Source organism: Salminus brasiliensis, chromosome 18 (genome assembly GCF_030463535.1).
Source record: "Salminus brasiliensis chromosome 18, fSalBra1.hap2, whole genome shotgun sequence".
In the NCBI taxonomy this organism is placed as follows: domain Eukaryota; kingdom Metazoa; phylum Chordata; class Actinopteri; order Characiformes; family Bryconidae; genus Salminus; species Salminus brasiliensis.
Window position 1 is genome coordinate 14,200,208 of NC_132895.1, and position 23,570 is coordinate 14,223,777.

Here is a 23,570-nt window from a genome sequence, read left to right on the forward strand (position 1 = left end):
AAAAATGTCGAAATCGCGTATGATCATTGACTATACGTGTCTGATAGAGGCCAGATTGGAAAATACTGGAGTATTCCTTTAAAGAACTCATTGTCAGGTTCTTAAGGAACCTTTCAGTGCTCCACACAACCCTCTGGCACCTTTATTGTTGTAAGAGTGTGGCGAGGCGGCCGCTTACAGCATTGCTTATGCGAGCCCCGACCTTTGAGCATTCTCTGGGGATATTTTCAGTCCTGTGGTTTTTGTTAGCGTGATCCGCAGTGTTGTGTGTTATTTAGATTACCACACACAGGGCTGATTGTTCCCATGCTGCTTTAGATGTCATGAAATTACAGTAACACTGTGTGTTCCTGCTTCAAATCTGGATTGAGGTTTAATAGATTTTCAGATTCACATGAACAGATTCACATAAAACATAACCACCACCACCCCATTCCCATCCCAATTCCCATTTCTATCCCCATCCACCCACCTCCTCTGGCCTTCTCTCCCCTTTTTAGTTTAGTTGCAGGTTTTAAAAGATCCACAAATTTTTCTTATTCTTTCACTGTCATTCTATCTCTCTCTCCCTCCCTCTTTCTCCCTCTCTCTCTCCGCTGCACTTCTGGGGAGGGAAATAAGTGAATAAGTAAATAAATAAATAAAGAGTGATAAATAGTGAATTCTCTAGAGGATGGCAGGTAAATACAAACTGAACGGGAGGAGGGGAGGGAAAGGTAGATAGAGGCACCAGTCCCAGGGAAAAGGGAGAGCGGAGTGATGCAGCAAAGAGAGATAGAGAGTGAAAAGTGGAGTCTCAAAAGGAAGAGATGGAAGAAAGTGATAAGGGGACAAGAGGCATGGGGTGAATAAGAAGGAGAGATAGAAGACAAAGAAGACGGTGAACGAAGGAGCAGAAAAGGACAAAGGCATGAGCAACGAATAGAGCAAAGACTTTAGTAGTAAAGTGAGAGAGAGAGAGAGAGAGAGAGAGAGAGAGAGAGAGAATGACGGACAGAGAGAGAGAGAGAGAAATGGGCCAGCATTTCCCTGCAAGGCACACCCTGGCATTCAGCCATTTAGGAAAGCAATAGAAATGTTGGGAGAGAGAGAGAGAGAAGTGTTTGTTAAGAACTGACGAAACCGTGTTTATACAGTGTCAGTAAAAAAAGAAAGCGATGGTGGGGGGGACGTCAGAACTGAGAGTGCTGTGCTAAAGGATGTGCCTTTTAGGAACTCACAGCGCTATGGAAACGCCGTCTCAGGCACTTCCGATACTATTTATCCTCATTCAGGGCCCGTATGAATATGCATGAATATGATTACGTAGGCAAACTTTGACACAGTGCTAATCTGCTCATCCGCACTGGCTGCAGTGAGGCAGGAGCAGCTCATATCTCATATCTTTATGTGTATTGAAATAAGCAGTAAAATGGTCTGATGAGGGCTTGTACAGATATTTAGACTGGCTGATTAGACTTTAGATACGTGTTAGGATGTGTCATTTGTGAACGATTCGGTCTTTTCGAACAGAACTTTCAGCTGAGTGATCTGACCTGATCTGAAATAAGCCAAATCACCTTTAAAAAAGAGTCATTGATGAAATATTGGACTAACCTCAGCTTACAAGAGAGATTCTTTTAATATTAAGTCTGTAATATATTTTCAAATGACATTTTAGATGGACATTTAGAGGACATTTGTCAACACGCTGGTCATACTGCTCATAGCATGAAGTTCGACCTTTAGAAGACATAAAGCAGTGGACATAATCAGTCTCAGTAATTTATCGTGTTCTGAAATAATGTATTATATGTTTAGATCAGGCCTAGTTAAAAGCTCTATATGAACTTTAGCAGGTCACATGACTCTCTTCCGAATGTGTCAGGCTTGTTTAGATGTTCCTTTGAAAATGTCCGGATCAGAATTTTCTGGTGAGGAAGCAGGAAAGGTTTTTTTCTCCCTGCTCAGTTTTCTTCTGGGCTTTCCTGTTATGAAGGCCATGTTTGTGCAGGTGTTGCTGCACAGTAGAACAGTGTACCACCATTCCAGAGTCCATTACAAACTGAGGACACAGCTACCAGAGAACGCTTTGCTACCTTCTTACAGCCTTCTCCTGCTTCATACTCAGTTATTCCTAGTTTGAGAGTGCTAGACAGCTGCCCAGAGGAGCTCATGGCTGCTGATTGTTGGACATGGTTTGAGGAGTCAGAGACTTTACAAAGCATTAAAATTGTCATCACCTTGCCTTTTCTAACCGGGAACAACCAGAGCTGTAACAAGCTAGTTACCTTAGTAAAACTTATGAGAGCTCATGGCTGTGTCCCAATTGCGTACTGTACGCTAAATCTATAAGGTATATACTGCATAATAATCTTTTTTTAAAAGTACGGGTTCTCCAGACGCTGTTGCTGCTGCACATCATTAGCCTTTTTTTTTCGAATATTTGTTCCAGACGTGAATAGATCCATTGCAGTGCATTGTGGGATAGTGGTGTCCATTGTTACCACAATATGAGTATGCATATTGGATATATGAGTATACTCAACTTATACTACATACTCCAAAAATGGGTTAGTATTAATAATTAGTACACCTAGAACATACACGTTTACTGAACAGCATATTCAATAAATTATTCTTTTTTTAATATGCTTAAAATTGAGAATCTGTATCTGTATAGTGTGGTGTGGATGACATCACCTGATTCCTCACTCCATCACTTGGTTATGCTGCATGTCTTGTTGTCAGTATCAGTGCATGATGTACCCCCATCTGAGCAATTCTGTTAGTAAAATGAGTGGAGCTAGTGCAGCTAGGATTTCAAACTGTAGCTTGCGGAACTGTTTAATTAATCGTCTATGGCACATCAGTCATGCTGCTATGCTTCACATGCTGTTTTGCAGGCCTGAAACACTGAACGAATCAGTGGACGATTTAGAAGAAACTAATCACTTCAGTGAATCATTCGTTCATGAAGGAATCTTTGAAAAGAATGCTAATGCCCTCACTAAAGACACAGCTGTGCTATAATGTGACGTTAAAGTGTTTGTTCACTGCTTTCCCCCATCAGACATAATAACACATTACAGGATGTGTAAAGATGATAACAGATATTGTCAGCTATGAAGGCCTCTCATTTGTTCGGACTGGTGTTTATGTTAAGCCACTAAATAAATCACAGGGTGACTGACCCTTTATCTTCTGTACGCTGTTGCATAACCTTTACAATGTGAATTCCAGCTGATTAGGCCTGATTAGTTTAAATGTATGTAAGTTCATGAATCTATGAAATCAGCTGCATTCTTATTTATGAAGTTGAGTGCTGTCAACAACACCTGAGCTACTGTGTTCTATTAATAAGCATTGTACTGTGTAATGCTAGTAACATACTGTAGCCTATGTATGGTTTGTTTTAATGTTGCGGCGTCCTCTAAAGTTTGTGGACACCCCTTCTAATGAATGCATTCAGCTACTTTAAGTTGGACCTGTCGTACACACAGCTTGCCTAGTCCCTGTAAAGAAGAACTGCAAGAAGAGAATAGGAGTCTCTGGAGCAGATAAACATGAACCTATTAGCACCATGCCTAATGCCAGGTATGGGCTTGAGGGGTAGAGAGCTCCCCATCAGTAAGCTGTGGAGCAGTAGATTGTGTTCTCTAGAATGATGGAGCTCCATCCAATACTTCTGGGAAGAGCTGGATGATTACCAACCCACCTCGTCCTCAACTCTCCAACATTCTGACCTCACTAACGTTCTTGTCGTTTATTGCAATCGAATCCTCACAGCTATGCTCCAAAATTTAGTACAAACCGGATTCCAAAAAAGTTGGGACACTAAACAAATTGTGAATAAAAACTGAATGCTCAATTCCACCATTGTTGCACAGAAAGATAGTGCAGCAATACCAGAATGGTATTACCCAGCGTAAAATAGCAAAGACTTTAGAAGTTATCATCATCAACCGTGCTTAACATCATCAAAAGATTCAGAGAATCTGGAACAATCACTGTGCGTAAGGGTCAAGGCCGTAAAACTCTACTGGATGCTCATGATCTCTGGGCCCTTAAACGTCACTGCACCTCAAACAGAATGGGCTCAGGAATACTTCCAGAAATCATTGTCAGTGAACACAATCCACCGTACCATCCGCCGTTGCCAGCTGAAACTCTACAGTGCAAAGAGGAAGCCATTTCTAAGCAAGCTCCACAAGCTCAGACGTTTGCACTGGGCCAGGGGTCTTTTAAAATGGAGTGTGGCAAAATGGAAGACTGTTCTGTGGTCAGATGAGTCACGATTTGAAGTTCTTTATGGAACACTGGGACGCCATGTCATCCGGACCAGAGAGGACAAGGATAACCCAAGTTGTTATCAACGCTCCGTTCAGAAGCCTGCATCACTGATGGTATGGGGTTGCATGAGTGCTTGTGGCATGGGCAGCTTGCATGTCTGGAAAGGCACCATTAATGCAGAGAACTATGTTCAGGTTCTAGAACAACATATGCTCCCATCCAGACGTCATCTCTTTCAGGGAAGACCCTGCATTTTTCAACAAGATAATGCCAGACCACATTCTGCAGCAATCACAACATCATGGCTACGTAAGAGAAGGATCCGGGTACTGAAATGGCCAGCCTGCAGTCCAGATCTTTCACCTATAGAGAACATTTGGCGCATAATAAAGAGGAAGGTGCGACAAAGAAGGCCCAAGATGATTGAACAGTTAGAGGCCTGTATTAGACATGAATGGGAGAGCATTCCTATTTCTAAACTTGAGAAACTGGTCTCCTCTGTACCCAGACGTCTGTTAAATGTGTAGTAAGAAGAAGAGGGGATGCCACACAGTGGTAAAAATGGCCTTGTCCCAACTTTTTTGGGATTTGTTGACGCCATGAAATTTTGAATCAACATATTTCTCCTTTAAAATGTTACATTTACTCAGATTAAACTTTTGATCTGTCATCCATGTTCTGTTACGAATACAATATTCACATTTGCCATCTCCACATCATTGCATTCAGTTTTTATTCACAATTTGTTTAGTGTCCCAACTTTTTTGGAATCTGGTTTGTAGAAAGTCTTGAGAAAACCTTAAATACCTTTGAATTTAGAAGAAACAATGAATGAACAGGTGTCCCAATACTTTTGTCTTTATAGAAAATGTTAAGGCAATTTGGATACAGTCAAAATAAGATCAGCTATCACTGGCTACAGCACAGACCGTGTTCCAGCTAACTCTGGCTCAAGTCACACACGTTCAGAGGTTAAAGCATCATACATGAGAGCACAAAGTCAAGTGAATGGTCTTAGGAGTGTTTTTGACTGTTTTCAGGCACATTTAGCAGAATAGTTGTCTTTCAGACGAACCTGGAGTCGCTAAACTTGAAAAACTTTTTGTGTAAACGTAAAAATGTTTTAATGGTTTAAAGAAGTTGATGTAAAATCTTTAGCAGTTTAAAGGTTCTTCACACTCCCATCTCTTTAACAAAAATCGTTCATTATTTAACCAAAATGATTCTTCTATGGAATTCCTCAGAGAACTTATTGTAGCATCTTCATTTTTAGGAGTATATGATTTCTGTCTTCAGAAATTTAAATACAGTGATGTTTGCTATTATCAGATACTCAATATTAATTCTTTTGGAATTTGGTACAAGTTCTTTGCCGAACTCTGAGGCTAATGGTACACCACCAGGCCTGAAGCTTTTAGACACCAGCTCCTCCAACATTTATTCTAAAGTCGAGTATCTTAACAGAGAGTTTGTCCCACTTTGCTGCAGCTCCAGCTTCTACTCTTCTGGAAGGGCTTTTACACTAGATGACATTGTAACATTGCTGTGAGGATTAGATTGCCATCAGCCACAACAGCATCAGTGAGGTCTGGTGCTGATGTTAGATGATTAGTTCTGGATCACAAACACCGTTCCAGCTCGTCCCATAGAAACTGGATGGCGCTCCATCAGTCCAGAGAACACAGTTTCACTACTGCGCAGCCCAATGCTGTGGGATTTGTACCCCTATGGTCCAGGGCTTTTTGATTTGAGACACTCATCATTTGAATCCTGTGTCAGGAATGGGTGCAACTACTTTAAGTAGCTGATTTTACTAATTATAAAGGTCTGTCTGGGTAATTTTGGATATACAGTGTAGTGTTTTAAGTGCAGAGGTGTGAGTGTGGTATGGTGGTCAGATTCCCTTCCATCACACAGTCCATCCAGCTGCCTTTTCTCTCCACCTGCAATGTTTGTTCTGCTTCGTCCAGGTTAGCTGTAGTCTCGCATTCTCTGTTTGAACACAGTAAGGAGCTGTTTTTGCATGGTGTCTTATGAAACAGCAGCAGTGTTGAGATTAAGTGAGATATTGTAGTCATTGTGACATTTTGCCAGTAAGTGGTGAGCTGAAGCTGGAAATAGAGGAGGTGGGGGGTAGTGTACAGGTGTACTCATGCTTCATTGATGCATCTCTACCTCTCTCTCTCTCTCTCTCTCTCTCTCTCTCTCTCTCTCTCTCATCCTCTTCTCTCTCCCTCTTTTTCCTCTTACCATTAATGTCTGTGATGACGAATTTTCCAAATGCCACTGACGAGTGTTCGTGTATTCATTTGCATCCAAGCATTAGTCACTCTGAATGTGTGAGTAAGCCAAAAGTAGAATGATTGGAGACAGACTTATTGACTTTTCTGTCGCTCTCTCGCACGCTCTCTCTCTCTCTCTCTCCCTCTCTTCCTCCTCGCTCTTGCTTATTCCGTGTCCCTTTCTTTGTATCTCTTGCTCCTTTTGGACTCTGTAGCTTCATATTTTGCTACTTTTTATCTTTCACTTTCTTTTACATTCTCTATTGATCTCCATAACAAAAGTATAGGGACGCCTACTCATTGTTTTTTCTGAAATCAAGGGCATTAAAGGGACTGTCCCAAATGTCCTGGAAAGGCTTTCTAATAGAATTTGGAGCATTGTAGTGAAGATTTGATTGCATTCAGCAACAAGAGCATTAGTGAGGTCAAGATTTTGGCTGATCACCACCCCACCTCAGCCCCAACTCCCCAACTCATTCCAAAAGTATTGGATGGAGCACCATCCATCCTTCCACAGAATACAGTTACACTGCTCCACAGCTCAATGCTGGGGTCTTTATACCCCTCTAGCCCACTCCTGGCATTAGGCATGTTTATCTATGTTTATATTGGCATGTTCATGTTTAACTGCTCCATAGACTCCTATTCTAATGACAGTACTTCTCTACACAAATTGTGTATATTTGTATTTGAATATCTGTGGCAGCGGTGGGTGCAACTTAGTAGTAGTACAATGCATTTATTAGAAGGGGTGTCCACAAACATATGGACACATAGTCTATGTAGTCTATCTATACATATTGCTTCTTTATCTTTTCCTACATTTTATCTTATCTGAAGTTGAGAGGCCAGAGGAGTGTGCCACATGGATTGTGAGGGTTGTTGCTGTTGGTTTGCATAAAATCTTGTAATTAACTGGATGCTTATTCACAAAGATTCGTTGTCATGTCTCCACATTGTCCAGTTTTTGCATTGCGGTCTCAGGCTTTTCTGATGCATTGCAACACCCCAGTCATTTTTCTTCTTCCTTCTCATTGTAATCTCAGTCTGTCATTTTGGAAACGGGAAAAGAACTGGCAGAGAGAAACTCATCAAACACTCTTCAAAACAAAGCTTCTTGGCTTGAACATATTAAAAAACATTAAAAACCCTTTTATCTTAGAACAGAGCTTTTCAATTCCAGTGCTTGTGGGTCCAGTTTATTGATTTCCATGTTCAAACACTCCGACTAAACCTAGTAATTAACAGTTGTGTTGGATCAGGTGTGTTTGAGCAGGAGAATCATCTGCTGTGTAGGACTTCGGCCCTCTAGGCTCGGTGTTGAAGAGCCGTACATTATGGGAAGGAGTTTTTACAATTTCTGGTTTATGGCTTTTGACCGTAGTTCCTGATTTATACAAACAATAAATCTATTTAAAACAAACCTCTTATTTCTTAAAAAACAGGGCACTATTATCTAGAGCTGCAACTAAGGACTATTTTCATAATCGATTAGTCTGTTATAATTTGGATTATTTGGATTAATCTGTGACTCAGGAAAAGAACAGCTGATTTTGTGTGGTCAGTGACACTAGGAAATCACATCTGATATGTTTATTTATTTATTTTATGTTTATGTTTTATGATTCATTGATCTCTCATATTGCTGGATTCCTGTAAATCTCCACTGTGACTGTGACAAAGCACAATACAAATACATAAAAAAAATGTGTGGCAAATGTGCCACTTTTTTGGTCATACATAATTCTACACAGCTTTACTCTGCTGTCTTTACTTCTCTCTTTCAGTCACATGATGTAAACAAAAAGCACAAACATCACCAAGCCAACTAATCCATAACGTGATTGGTTGCCAACAATTCTTTTATCACTGATGTGATTAATAACGATGATAATCTACTATTAGCCCTTTCCATAGAGAAACGTAGACAAAGCACTCTATATAGATCAGCCGTCCTTTCCGGTGCTCAGCAAGAGTGTTTGTGTTGTTTCTCTAAAAGAGGGAGCAGCAAAGGCTCCACTACTGCCACTGTAAGTCCATTAGTGTTGATGGAGCAGTCGTGTACATAGAGAGCTGCTCTCAGAGTCTGTGCCTTTACTGAGGGACCAAGGAACAGACAGCTCAAGGTTACATACCTTAATTTCGCTAGTTTTATTGACAGAACCAGCCACTGGGGACTGTTTTTTTTTTAAACAGTAACAGTCTAGAATATTATTTAATTTGGTGAAGGGGTAAAAAAAGGAACACTGTGGCCTCATCTCTGCCTTGTTTCTGAATCGAATGCTCATATTGATTCATTTTAGATTTTGATTCAAATTATTATACTCCTCCAATTGTGCTTCATGCTGTTTGTATGGCTCCACACGTCCCGCATGCCAGCAGAAGCAATGGATTTTGAGAGGGTTTTTATGTAACAACAGAAGCAGTGTGCATTTTCACTGATATTCTTCTCCATATGATTCCATAGCATAAAATCAGGGTTCTTTGACCTAGCCGATTACAGAAAAGCACAGTCCAGGTTTTAACCTTTCCATAAGCAGTTCAGATAACGTTTTATTTTTCTTGCATATTGACCTGACTACGCTCTTCATCAAATATAGGATGCAACTAAGAAGGTGGTTTGATGACAGTTATAAATCAAGAGTAACAGGTTGTTTTTATGAAAAAAGCTGTAAACTAAACTAATGCAGCACTATGCAGGAATTGGTATTTTTGCTCCAGGGCTTTTCTTACAGTTGGGGATGTGATGCATGTTTACTGCCATTAATAAAAACAACAAAGAAATCCACTATAAGCCCATTTTCATGTTTAAATAGTAAGCTGTAGTTGGTTGGGTTAAAAAATGCTCAAACCAGATATTACAAGCCTATTTACAACCCTGTTATTTTGCCTCTGAGTGAAGCACACAGATTGTCCTGTTATGCAGGGCTTGTGGAAACAAAATGATAAGGTCTGCTTTAATTGGCTGATTTGTGGCACTACAACGGTTCCCATAACCCACACATTATAGCATAGTTTTAACACTGAAACAAAAGCACTGTAATTGTTGCAGAGTCTTACCAGATAGTTATGCTCTTCTCTTCTTATTGGGTCCTCTTTGTGATGTGCTGTTAGCAAGCTGATGAAATTGAAGTCTGGTTAGTATGATGCCTTGTCCTACTTGTTTACTCGGGTTTGTCTTTCTCGAGTCCTGCCAGTTAAAAATGAGCCGATAGATTCCCTTCTGATGTGTGTTTAACTCCAGTTTGGAAAATCAGCTGAAGTAGTCCAGTTTGATTTTGGTGAGAGGATGATGGAGAGAACAGATGGTAAAAGATCAGTCTTAGCTTTTAGCCTAGCATGGATGGCCGTTTATCAACACCAGCTAAATTTCCTTCGGGATCAATAAAGTACCTGTCTACCTACTCACCCACCGACCCACCCATCTGTCCACCTTTCTACCAAGTTAATGTTGCCCTTTTCCGCTTTGCCAGCTAGGGCTTTTGCTAGTGGGCTGGGTGTATGGGCATTTTGGGTGAGGAAAATTGCTTCTCATGTCGTGTGTTGAAATAGGCCAGATATTCAGCTCTGTTTTTGTTATGCTGGGTTTTCTTTAGTGAAGAAAGAAGCGTTTGAGGCTCATAGTATATCAGTTCCATATAATGCAGTGTCATTATTCAACTATGCCAATGTAAATACAGTTAGACGTTCTAGCCCCCCTTTAACACATATTAAATCCATATTTATTATGTTTATTATGACGATTTACTTTCATATTTTTGTCATTTATCGTTTAATAATATATCAAGCACTGGTATATTGTGCCTCACCTTGCCTCAGCACGCGCTGCAGAGTGGGCTCGTGTCCATAGAACTCCAGCTAAACGCCTCTAAACGCTCACCGCCTAGCACCCATTAAAGCTTTATGAAACTGAGCTACTCCTTCACCCCATCTCACCCGCCATGTCCTCAGCAGTCCCAGGATAGTTTTTTTTATGTCATAATCTTTAAGGCTTTGCCAGGGAGGAGGGGGTTGGGTTTAGGGGAAAGCCTGGTCCATCTTTCTCCTCCCAGGGGCAACGAGGGAGATTCAAGCGCACTGCGAGTGAGGCTGTCAGCAGCACTGATGCGTGAAGCGGAAAGCAGGCTCTGTTTTTCTGCATTTCATGGTTTACATAGAATCAGGAGCCCGCTCGACCCTCACTTATTTCCCCTCACGTTTACCATCGACTCATCCAGCCCAGCGACCGCAAAGAAGGGAGTGGGTGAGGGGGGGAGGCGTTGAAAGGAAAAGCAATACCAGCACGCTTTCATTGGATCGTATATCATCCTATCCCCTGTACAGATCATATGAATTACAGCTAAAGCCAGTTTATTTAGCCTCTGGGAGATGTGTATGCTGCAGACACGAGGACTAGAACACAGTTAGAAAAACCTTAACCTGGAATCCATTACGCAGAATGAACCGAAAGTGACAACTGTTTAGTCACTCTGTCCTTTTGACTATTGCAGTTTCACTGGTTAGCTCAATTGTCATTTTGTTACACAGTTTTTCTGTATATAGACCAAAATTTGAAGCTACGAGGTGAATGTTGTAATGGTTAAAATGTAATAAATAAAATAAAAATAATGTCTTTCAGACTGGTTTCGTGTAAAATTCTGAAAAAACATGCATTTCGGGAACCAGACAGTAGTTTTTAAATAAAAAAAAAAATGAAATGTAAAACCATACTACTGCATGCCACTGTCTACTGTAGTCACATGACTCCACTCTGTCCAGTCTGCAACATGGAAGCAACAAGAAGGAGAACTCAAACACAGAGCACCTCAAGCAGCTTTTACAGTCATTCATTATTCATAATCGAGGCAAAATGTTCAATTAATTGTGATACTGATTTGAGGTCATGTTGCCCAGCACTTCTGGATAGTATCTGCTTCTGGATCTACTTTGACAGGATTCTGTTTACACTTGACAGTAAAATGCATTCCCAACATGACCAGATGAGATCCTGATTTTACTTCCCAGCATAAAAGCTCAACACGTACTAAATATGCGCTTTACTACCTGTAATCAACGGCTTCGCATCAGAAGCTTCCCTTGTAAACCGTTAAAGAGAAATGGTGGTTCTGCAATGCTTGGTGGTTCTGCAATAGATGGTTCTTGCATTCCCATAACTGCCCTATCGGCAATTGCGGCGGAATGTATGAACCACAAGGGAAGGAACTGGGATAGTCCTGGCAGCATATACCAGTAATTAAGCATGAGCGCAAGTGTGCACATATTTTATTAGCATGCACACGTTTAATAATCCAGACTCACCTCCCTGACCATTCAGCTCCCAGCTCCTTTAAAACACACCTTTAAGAGGTCAAGTCGAGCTGTTTTATAGTAAAGTGAATGCTCTGTGACTTGGGTTTTTATAGTGTATGAGTGTTATAAGAGTGCTGGTTTAAAATCCAAGAAAGATGTGCGGTTCTCCCGCTGGTAAAACAGAGCTTTTTTTTCGATAGTTTTATAAAGTTTCAGATATTAGATATTATGGTCTGTTTTTACGTTCCACTGCAAAAAAGCTCCAAACTACAAACTGTAAATTCCGTTATTTACCTTCTGAGAACATCCTTACTGCCGTCGACTGGGAATAATGTCTGTCCTGAGGACACTGCATGGCGCTCTGAGCATCATGGTTAAAACATGGTGAAGAATCGGAACTGGATTGTGATTAAAATGGCTGATACCCAAACCATTAAAATATGCCTACATCAGCCCTGACATTACTAATCTGAAGCTTTGACCGTTTTTATAGACATATGTATGTCACACAGTGCTGGAAAGCACTCTTTGAAAGTCTGTGTGAAATCACATTACAACCGGATGTGTTCTATTCTGTGCACAATGCGAATGGGCTTCCATTAGCTACACTAGCTTTGTAGCTTCAGTTCAGCACCAAAAAAAACAAACGCATGTCTGGGATAAGAGGGACAATCTGTAGATTTGAGTTTTGGCTGAACCATGACTGTAAGAATCAGCAGGATCTCAGAGGAGGACTGGGCTTACTGGACAGAGCCAAGGTCAGACATGTTAGCTGCTCCAGACCAGGATGTAGACACGCAGAGAGAAAGAGAGAGAGCAGCAATCTGGCCACACACACACACACCCACACACACACATCGATCATATGAAGTGCAGGATAACTGCACTGACCTGCTTGCTCATTTGAGTGGAATGTTGCCGGATGTTGTTTGGGGGTCATTGGTAGTGAGGGCCAGAGAAGAATGGACCAGAGCACGGTGCTGGGTGTCTGTCAATCGCACAGATGTGCCAGATCAGAGTGTGTGGGAGATCAATGATTATGATCTAGCCTATTAAAACCAGACCTTGGTAGTAAATCCCAAAGCTCCAACTGCAAACCCAGTCCCCTAGTTATGCAGTCTGTGTCTGCTGCGTACTCTTGGAGTTTCCATAAAGCTGACAAACTCACAGCTGAATTTAAAGGAACGTAAAAGGCTGTTGGAGAATGGAGTAATAGCGTGAGGATTGGGAAGTGCTGACTGTATATAAGGAGTTTTTTTTTTTTTTACACTGTAGAAAAAAAGTTATCTCTGAGGGAAACACCAATCAAACAGCTGTTACCATGCACAGACTACACCACCCTCCGCTGCATTGGCCTAATCAGTCACCTCAGTCTTGAAGGCTGAAGATTTGTATGTTTTAGGAACCATTTAAGGGAAATGAGATGGAAATAGATGCTGTTTGGGGGCTGATTAGCTGTGTGTGGGCTGGCGCAAACCAGACCACAGCAGCACTGGCTAGTTTTCTGTCACACACAGATGTACCAGATCTCTCTGTAAGACAGATCGATGATTATGATCTAGCCTCTTAAAATCAAACCTTGGTTGTAGCAGTGTAGCACTATCTAGATTTGCTATGGTCGATTTTATATTTGTAAAATATATATATATATAAAAAAAAATTACCCCCAAAAAATTATAAAATAAATATATATGTACTTCTAACATTACATTGGCCCTCCTCTGAAATATGAGTAACCTTGTAAGTCTCTCTTGATAAGAGCATCAGCTAAATGCCATGAATGTATATTTAGTTTAATACAAGCCCCAAAAATTAGGAAATTGCTTTAAAAAAAAGAAGAAAAAAACTCTCGCCCTCGCCCCCTTCTTCCTCGTCCCTGTGACCAATGTGAGGTTGCCAGACAACACGTAATGTGTCTGAGAGCTGTTTTTTACATTGTGTCAACATTTCAGGATAAGTAGACCAATAGAAATGCTCCAAAATTACTGAATATGTTTTTGTACATTGACTTCCATTGAAATATTAAGATGTTTTTTCTTCATCTTAATTTTCCATCTTGACTTCCAGTAAAGTTGGCATTGTGGGGGTACGAGGAAGGACAGCGCCGTTATAAAAATCATATATTTATTTTCATGACAGTTCATGTTTGGTTTCCATTATAGACAGCAAATGAGCCGATACAGATTCAAGGAGTAGTGACAGAGAGTTCAGAGAGTTTCTCAGTAGAGTGCCCACTGAAGACCCCGTCAACTAGTTCTGCTAGTTGTGCATTCTGTGTCGACACTAAGAAGGCAAATGGAGAATGTGTTCTGAGGTCAGGGCTTTTTGATAATGTCAGGCAAAGCTTTCTTTGGGCTGTGTTACTAAAGCAGCTGTGGCCTCTTTAAAAAGGTCAGGCTGACCCCGAGCATGGCTAAGCTGAGGTCTGGTGAGGGTAGGGTGTGGTGTGGTAATTGGGGGAGGGGGGGTCAAGGGGGGTAAGATAGTAAGAATGTTGTTAAGGTGATTGCTGTCTTGATTGCTACAAGCAGCCTGCGTGTGCCCCTTTACTGCTCGCTTGCTCTCACCCCCCCCCAATCTCTCTCTCCCTTCCTTCCTCCCCTCCTTCTTCTTTCCTGTCTTTCTCTGTGTTTCTTCCTGTCTCTCTTTTTTCTCTCTCTGTCTCTCTTTTCCTGACACCTTCTTCCATTTCTCTATTATCTGTATTTCTCATCTTTTCCCCATTTCTGTCCCCTCTCCTCACTCACATTTTCTCTCTCTCTCTCTCTCTCTCTCTCTCTCTCTCTCTCTCTCTCTCTCTCTTTTCCCATCTCTCTCAGCCTTTATCTCTCATTTTTCCTGCATCTCTCATTTTCCTCCATTTCTTCCTCTTGCTGTCTCTCCCATTCCGCTCCTCCTTCATCTTTTTTTTTTGGACTTTCACTGTCTTTTTCCCTATGTCTCTTTCCTTTCCCATTCTCTCTCTCTCATTTTCTCACACCCTCTCTCTCCCATCTTTCTCCTCCTTCATCTCTTTTCCCCTGTATCTCCCTCCTCCTTTTTCTATGCCCCCCCCCTCTCTGGAATTGGCTTGCAGGGGTGATTTTGGCGTTCACCCAAGGCAGATAGAAGGCGATAGAAGAGAGAAGACATGGCTGAGAGCTATAAGGAGATAGAGGCAGGCAGGGGATTGCATCAGTGAATCCCACCACTGTCCAGGTCTCTGAGCTCCGCTGCGTTCTCTGTAATGAAGGCAGCAGGGACTTCCCTTATAGCCAAGCGTCACTACATTCCACTCTCAGACACTTCAAAGAGCGAGTCTGCTTTTTATGATATGAGATCTTTGCGTTTGCGAATACCCCCCCCCCCCCCCCCATTTCTGCTGATTATGTGCTTTGCACATATATTTCAGAGCTGTCAGTTCAGTTCAGCAGCATCCTCAGGCACTGCCTATGATTTCTGTGTAAGAGCGCTCTGTGGAGGGAAAAAATAAAAAGAAGCAAATTGAAACACATGGAGATTTAATGGAGGAAAAAAAGGTGGGGGAGAAAACAAGACAATACGGTTCTCCTTGTAATGGTTTCATGTTGGGTAATCATATGAGGGGCTGAAATGACAAACAGGCTAAGGGAATCTATTCGGCATCAGACAAAAGAGTGTTGACTGTGGAAATTGGGTGAAATTGAATGACTGCGGTGTGAAAAGGGCCATTCGCGAGCCGCAGTACTCTCACACTTCTCCTGACTGGATAAGAAGCTCAGCTCTGGCAGTTGCGTTCGACTTCAGCAGGATGAGAGCGCTTCTGAGGCCGTGCTAGGTATTGAAATTTGATTTATTTACTTTTATGGTATCAAATGAATTGCTTCAGTGCCGAGGAGCATCAAAGAATCAAGCCTAAGTAGTCTGTATTGTCAGTGTCTAATAAGCATTAGTGAGCTAATAGGCATTACTGCACAATAATACATAATACAAGCATACAGGAAAACAAGACACAAAGGACTGCACAGAGGTGTAACATATGGCTTCAGTTGACCAGAACTGATGTCGGCAACATTGCTATTTTAGCTTTCAGAGATGGGAAGCATCACACATTTATAGGGATACATTACAACATACATGTAACCCTGTTCTAAGGCTAATTGTCCAAGTAGTAACCTTAGATCAGGGTTAAATGGGCTACAATTAGTCAAAGTTGACTAACTATTAGTTAGACTATTATTCCAAAGCAAACTAGGGCTGTGGTTACTCTTCCAGCATTACATTACAAATCTGTAGTTTCACTAAAGCAGTACCTACATCTGAGCTGTACAACCTGTCTGACACTTTTCTTTAGTCAAGTAATCCCTTGAGTCAGCCAGCTAACAGGCTAAGTTAACAAGTTCACTTCTCCAGGATTTCTCAGAGGCCGAGTTCAGGTCAAAGTCACCATCATACTGCAAAACAGAGAACAAAGAACGATAGTTCAGTCTGTTTCAAATGTCTGTTTTAACCTCGATGTGGGGGAAGTAATCATATAATACGTCTAGCTTGTCTAATTGGCCTGATATTCCTCATTGTTCCGGTGTCTGTGAGGAGTATGTTTCCTCTGGGTACTCTGGTTTCCTCCTACTTCCCAAAGAAAAAGAAAAAAATACATAGCAGGTGAGTTGCCTCTGCTGAATTGCCCCTATGTGTGAGCCTCTGAGTGAATGGGTGTGTATAGTACCCTGCAATTGACTAATGACTTATCCAGGGGGTATCCCTGCCTTGCACACAATGATTCTAAGTAGGCCCAGGACCCACCGCGACCATTAAGTGGAAGAAAAAGATAAGATGATGAATGAGTGTAACACATTTTCATCAAAATGCCAATTAGCGGCTTTGGTTGGTGCAGTTTAGTGGGTATCAGAAGTGCCTTCCCTGTGCAAGGTCCCTGTGGTCTGTTTGGAGCTGCTGTAAGTATCAGTACTGGTATCATATTTCTGGTGCTAATACCAATGTATAAAATACCCATACTCTGAGGTGGTATTTTAGGTGGGAACATGCTTGCAGGTGTGTTGAGCATTGTGTGTCTTTCATTAGCAAGATTAGCAAGAGAGAGATTGATGTAGAGATACTTCCTGAAAGAAAATGTAGGCAAATGTTGGACATTTAATGTATGTAATTCCTATGAGTGTGTGGAGGCTCCAGCCAAGAGATGCTGGCTCAGAGGGGCGCTTGTCATGGCAGTGTGCAACGTGTATGCATGTGCTTGTGTGTGTGTGGAACCACTGATTGGCCTCCATCCCTCTAGGAGAGTGCCCCCCCTTACCCATCCTCCAACCCCAGGTGCTGTGGTACTCCTCCCCCTTCAGGAGATGCACACTCACATGGTCTCTGCATTCTGCAGTCAAGGCAATAGCCCTCTCAGCACATCCATGATCAAAGAGCCTGTGTTTAAAGCACAATAAGACCCCCTCTAATAATCTACAATTACCCTCAGACGCATGTGAGTGGCAATCAGCGTCATTGGAGAATTACGAAGACAACTAGACAAAGGGACACTTCAGCTGGGTCTATATTCAGCAAAGTATAATTATGACACAGGCCGTTCGCCATAGCTCGCTGCTACCTGATGTTAACAAACCTCTTGCCAATGCGGAGCGGAGCGGAGCAGCGTCCGGGAAAACAAAGCGTTGTTTTGTTCATTGTTAGCTCTGACACGCCGCTGTCTTTCGCTTTGTGCTCGGCGGACGAAGAGGAAAGTGAAAATCATCAAAGCCAGGAGGCTTTCCATCAGCGCTGTACAGTTAAGCTCCAGGCTGCTCTCAGTTGAGAAGTTGGATTGGCTGCTGGAGGAAAGGGGGAAAAAAATCCAAATAAATAAAAGTGCAGGACTGTCAGGAAGGGGAAGCATTTTCAGAGTTTAGAGAAGGCCTTATTTATCTGCTTGCCTCAGACTGGAGCCCCGCTTCAAACGCAGCTTCGGGAGCTGTAGGCCACTCAAATCAGGGCCAAAAGTCAGCATACCAGCCATTACGCTGCAGTATGGATATGATATCTATAGAATGATGGCAATTACAGCAGACATAAAGACAGAATAATGAGCATGTCCTTCCAGTTATAGAGATGTGTTTTATCCCCTTACCTTTTCTTTTTGTCTTTTTTTGGTTTAGGGCTGAATCCGGAGATATAGATGCATAGGGCCATTTCAATTATCCTCACGTTTTCTGTAAATTAAACAATTGGAGCTCACACAAAAGTATTGTTAAAGGTTCTAAACATACCATTCAAGCCCCATGTCCATACATGAACACTACGCTGCAAAGGCAGCATTTAGTATTCATTGATTTTGTGATCTGACAAAAACCAACACATTTCCGTACAATATATCTGCCTGTTCAGCCAACAACCGTTTAGACAAACTCATTAATGGGAGAATTATAAGGAGTATTTAAAGCAGCAATATGCCAGAATTTATATTTTTAGCTCCTGGGTTCCCCCTACAGTTGTGGAGTGTAGTTCACTTTTACACCACTGCCATAAATACAAATTGCCTTGCTTTAACATGGTAGTAATAAAGTAAAATGACAGGATTTTACATAAATGTTAGTGGCAGCTGTCTGGGCCCAGAGTGGCAGTGACAAGGATGCCATCAGATAATCAATCGTTATTTTTACTCTGGAAATACATTGAGGGTGACCCTCATTTTCAGTGGCAGTGCCAACTTAAAGGCTTATGGGCTAGAAAAGAATAAAAAATTGTATTAGGTTGAACTAATCATAAGAAACTACATAAACAAACGAACGGTAAAATCAATTACAATTTTTTATAACATTTTATAAAATATAAAATATTTTAAGGAAAAGTTGCTATGTAATGTTGCTTTAAACCCTGGACTGTTATTTAAAGTGGGACAACATTGGTCAGCCAATCAGAACAATCAGTTACAATGAACAATGATACACGGTGGTGCAGAAAACTACCCCAATATTACATGTAGGCCTCGGGGAGGGAGAAACATAAAACTAGTCCTTTAGATGTTGAAGTCATACATCAAGCCTGTAGCCGTATACGCAGTTCTTTAAAAAGTAGTCAGAGCCATAATGCCTAAGAGAGGATGACCTGTCTGAGCGCTGAAATTCATGTGCTGCTGTGCAGGTTACCCGCTGTGTTTAAATGGCTGCGCTGAGTGACTCTTGCGCGCTTCTAAATTTTTCAAGAGTCACTAAATGAATCCTACAAGAGCAAAGTAATCTACTTTATGTGCAAATGATATAGAAAGTGGCAAAATGAATGTACCACCTCCCTCGGGGTGTTTTGTTTAATTAAACTTTAAACTTACCTAACGCTCTTTCTCTCTTTCTCTCTCCACCAGTCTGCTCACAGTACTCGAGGGGTGTGTTTGCCATCTTCGGCCTATATGACAAGCGCTCCGTACACACGCTGACGTCATTCTGCGGAGCGCTCCACATCTCCCTCATCACCCCCAGCTTCCCCATCGAAGGCGAGAGTCAGTTTGTGCTGCAGTTGAGACCCTCTATACGGGGGGCTCTGCTCAGCATCCTGGACCACTACGACTGGAACCGCTTCGTCTTCCTCTATGATACAGATCGGGGTGAGACACACACACACACACACACACAGAAACAGGCACTCATGTGGAGCTGTGTTTGTTCCTAGCCAGAAATGTTCCTAGTGTCCTTCAGGTTTCGTAAGTGGGAAGGGATTAGAGGTCTGCACAGGCATGAAACTGAAGCCAAAACCCTGACCCATAGCCTCTAATTTAAGACCCACCCCGTCCTGGTGTGACCGATACTGATACATTTGAAACCTGACCCGAACCCTGATGAGAGATGAACAGGGTGTGAGACTGCGTGAAGTGTATGTAGACACAGTTATTCAAACAAAAGCACGTTAATGACACAGTATGGTGTAGCTTGGAGTTAATTAACTGCATTCAAAATCACTCCTAAGAGTGATCACTCCTTCAACTCCACTGTTTGAAGTCCAACATCTAAACTGCAATGTGTATATATATATATATATATATATATATCTTAAATAATTTCATGCATTTTTCCTTTGATTTTAATGTGCAATATAAGCAAAAGTTTTTAAAACATTGGCAAGTGCATTTTTTAGCATATTGATCTGCTGGATAATGCATTAAAATATTTGCACTTTTATTAGTAGTAGTATTATATGCCTCTGGCAGATGCCTTCAGTTACCTCTCTTTCTGACTCTACGCTAGATAGCAGTGCTGTACTTTTGTCTTCCCTCTGTACTGACTGTGTTTTTATACTATGACAGTTTTCCTAAAATTTTAGAACAAAACCCCCAAAAAACAGTATATCAAAATAGCATGAAATCGTAACCCCCTGAACCGCGATATATTCATCCTATCGCCAGGTTCTTGCCAATAAACAGGCCTGTACAGTAAAAGCTACTTTCATACTGACACTGCTGCTGTATAGTCAAGGATTGTAGCTGCAATAGCCAGATACATGTTGGCCCCGGTATAAAGACTATAATAGTATTTCACAGTGGAGGAGGTTTTGAGCATGCTGCTGTTTAGTACTGATCTAATGTTTAAAACTGTCAGAGCAATGACCTGAAGTGATGGACTGCTCACTTTGGGAAGTGTATTTTATTTCCTGCTAGCCTTTTATTAATAGAGTTGGCTGTTGTGGTTTTATTCTTCTGGAGCATACCCAGGCCGCAAGCTTCCAGTGCCTAATGAACACTTCCTTAGCCAAGATTCAGAGCCTTGTTTGAACCCCCCCCCCACCCCCCCTTCTCTTCCCACTTGTCTTTTCTCTTTCCTCTCCATCAGTGCCTTTTCTTCTCTCTTCCTCTTCTCCAGCATGCTAGGCCACTATACTGACTTGAGCCCTAGAGGAAAGCTGTGGCTTGTGCTCTGACACATTTCCTAAAAGCACTCACTTCAGGCAAGAGCCTACTAGATGAACTACTGATACATCCTACTTTATCCTCCTGTCATCTGACGCTGTGGGTTTTCTGTAGACCTAGATTTAGTAAACAGCTCTGCTACCAGTGGAAATAAAATGTGAAAAACAGCTCAGTGCTCTTTTCAACCCATATAAGTTAGAAGTACAGCTGCTGCGGTAGGCAGCGCACAGAATTTTAGGACACGGGTAGTTGATACCGCTTTCAGCAGCTGGATTTTACCAGTGGATTCAAGGATCCTAATGAATGTAGGTTGGAGTTTAGATGTATTGCACAATGTTAGCAGTTTTAAATTATGATACCAAGCAGGGATGTGGTGTTGTTATGGGTGATTACACTAGACAGGTTGGAAACTCCCAACATGCTTAGTAAAAACCCAGATAACATGCCCACGTGGGACGAACTGGGATCCAGAAGGTTTTATCCATGGGTTTCATGTTGGCCCCACATATGGATGCCAACCTGGGTCCCACCAGGGTTGAGTCCACCAGGGTTGGACCCATCTGAGTTGTACACACCCATCTAGGCCCCATGTGATATTTAGGTGGGCTGGTGTATAATAATGGTAGGCTTTTAGGAAGCCCAACAGGGTACCAGTAACAATACATGTACAAATCCACCCAGAGAACATGACCACTGGAACCCCATATAGTCCACGTTCCACCCATGCGACCCTACATGAACATGCTGGCTGTTTGCAGGGTTGTGGGTATTCTTTAACCACCCTCTTCTTTAAATCAGTATAGATGAATATCCATATTGATCTGATATTATAACAGTGCTGGAAAGTAAAGGCTGAATAAAAGGAATAATTATATCAGGGAATAGCATATCATGACACAGTGGCACAGCAAGTGTTGTAGGTTCAGTCCTTGCTCCTCTCCTAAGAGTTTGGTGTGTTCTCCCCAGGTCTGCGTGGGTTTTCTCCCAAAAATACATGGTAGGTGAATTGGCTATGCTAAATTGCCCCTTTGAGTGACTGGGTGAGTGTGGTACCCTGTAATGGACTGACCCCCTGTCCAGAGGTATTACTGCCTTCTACCCAATGACTCTGAGTAGGCTCTGGACCTGCTGCAAAACCCTGACCAAATGGATAAGATGATGGATGGATGGTTGGAAGAAGTGGTAGGTGGATAGAAAAAAAATGGTTGGTGCAGTGTATTTTAGTTTAGTGAGTAACAGCTCCACCTTCCTTGTGGCAGACTGTGGTTCAATTCCCCAGCAGGGCAAGCTGCTATACACCACTATACACCAGTTAGAGTCCTTGTCCAAATGTTGCGGATAGGTGGATATAAAATAGGTGGACATATCAGAGGAATTTTGGATGCTCAGGATTTAAAAATGCCTCTACAGATCTGTTTACACCTGGCATTAACATGCATTTTCGGTGATCGGATCACACTCAGATTTCACTTGTCCGTATGAACAGCTAGGTGTAAACACCCCTGAGACGTATTGTGATTGGATTATGATTGGATCACTTAAACCACATTCAGAGATGGTCAGAGACGGGCCGTGTCCATTTTTAATACAAGTGTAAACAGAAAGCGTTTTCTGTGATTGAATTCCATCAGACAGGCTCTCTCGCACTTTCTCTCACGTGTCTGTTTGTGTGTGCGCATTTCCTGGTTGGTTGAGAGCAGCATTTCAGAGTTTGTTCCCTTGCGGTTTAAATACTCTGTCGCATTTTCTGATAGAGCCTTTACAGGAAGTGTGAGAACCATCTGTTGTTCCACGGTGTTGCAGAACCCCCATCGTTCCTTTCAAATGTTCCGTTTTGATGAGAAACCGCTGTTTACAGGAAGTGAAACGGAAAGGATGTACGAGTTGGTGTGCTTTTTACATGGGAAAGTACAATCTGATCTCATATGGTCACACTGGGGACACATTTCATTGACGTGTGAACAGAATCCGGTCAAAGTAGATCCAGATACTATCCGGATACGATTCTTGCTGTTAAACTGGTCTCACCAGCGACACACAAATACACACTACTACTGATCGCTCCGATCTTTCCAGTTCAGTCTTTACATCCACACTGAGCTCCACTAGCTTGAGTACTGTATGCACTTTGCACTTTAACTGGAACTCCCTCGACTGTGACTAAGCTGTGTGTTGTTCTCCCTCTACCGGAACACTAGCTGCTACACTCATTACTGCACTGTATACCAGACTGTATGTCAGACTGGTCCACCTCAGCATCTGAACACACCTGAATGTCCTGGACTCTTCTGTTTAGACGCACAACACATCACTGGACATATTCTATTTTACTATTAGTATAGTACCTTATTATATATATATATATATACAGTGCATCCGGAAAGTATTCACAGCGCTTCACTTTTTCCACATTTTGTTAGGTTACAGCCTTATTCCAAATTGTATTAAATTAATCTCTTTCCTCAAAATTCTACACAAAATACCCCATTATGACCATGTAAAAAAAGTTTTCTTGAGAGTTCAGAAAATTGATTAAAAATAAAAAACTAAGAAATCACATTTACGTAAGTATTCACAGCCTTCGCCATGAAGCTCAAAATTGAGCTCAGGTGCATCCTGTTTCCACTGATCATCCTTGAGATGTTTCTACAGCTTAAATGGAGTCCCCCTGTGGTAAATCCAGTTGATTGGACATGATTTGGAAAGGCACACACCTGTCTATATAAGGTCCCACAGTTGACTGCATGTCAGAGCGCAAACACCAAGCATGAAGTCAAAGGAATTGTCTGTAGACCTCCGAGACAAAATAGTCTCGAGGCACAAATCTGGGGAAGGATACAGAAAAATTTCTGCTGCTTTGAAGGTCCCAATGAGCA

General features: G+C 41.8%; 1 protein-coding gene across 8 annotated transcripts in view; it reads left to right on the plus strand.

Annotated features, from left to right (window-relative positions):
* gria4b (glutamate receptor, ionotropic, AMPA 4b) overlaps positions 1–23,570 on the plus strand; it is a 129,335-nt gene that overhangs the window by 43,585 nt on the left and 62,180 nt on the right. For all 8 annotated transcript variants that reach the window (XM_072661264.1, XM_072661265.1, XM_072661263.1 and 5 more), the window contains exon 3: positions 19,159–19,398. In XM_072661264.1, coding sequence (XP_072517365.1) covers positions 19,159–19,398 — 240 coding nt within the window. The remainder of the gene's footprint in view (positions 1–19,158; positions 19,399–23,570) is intronic.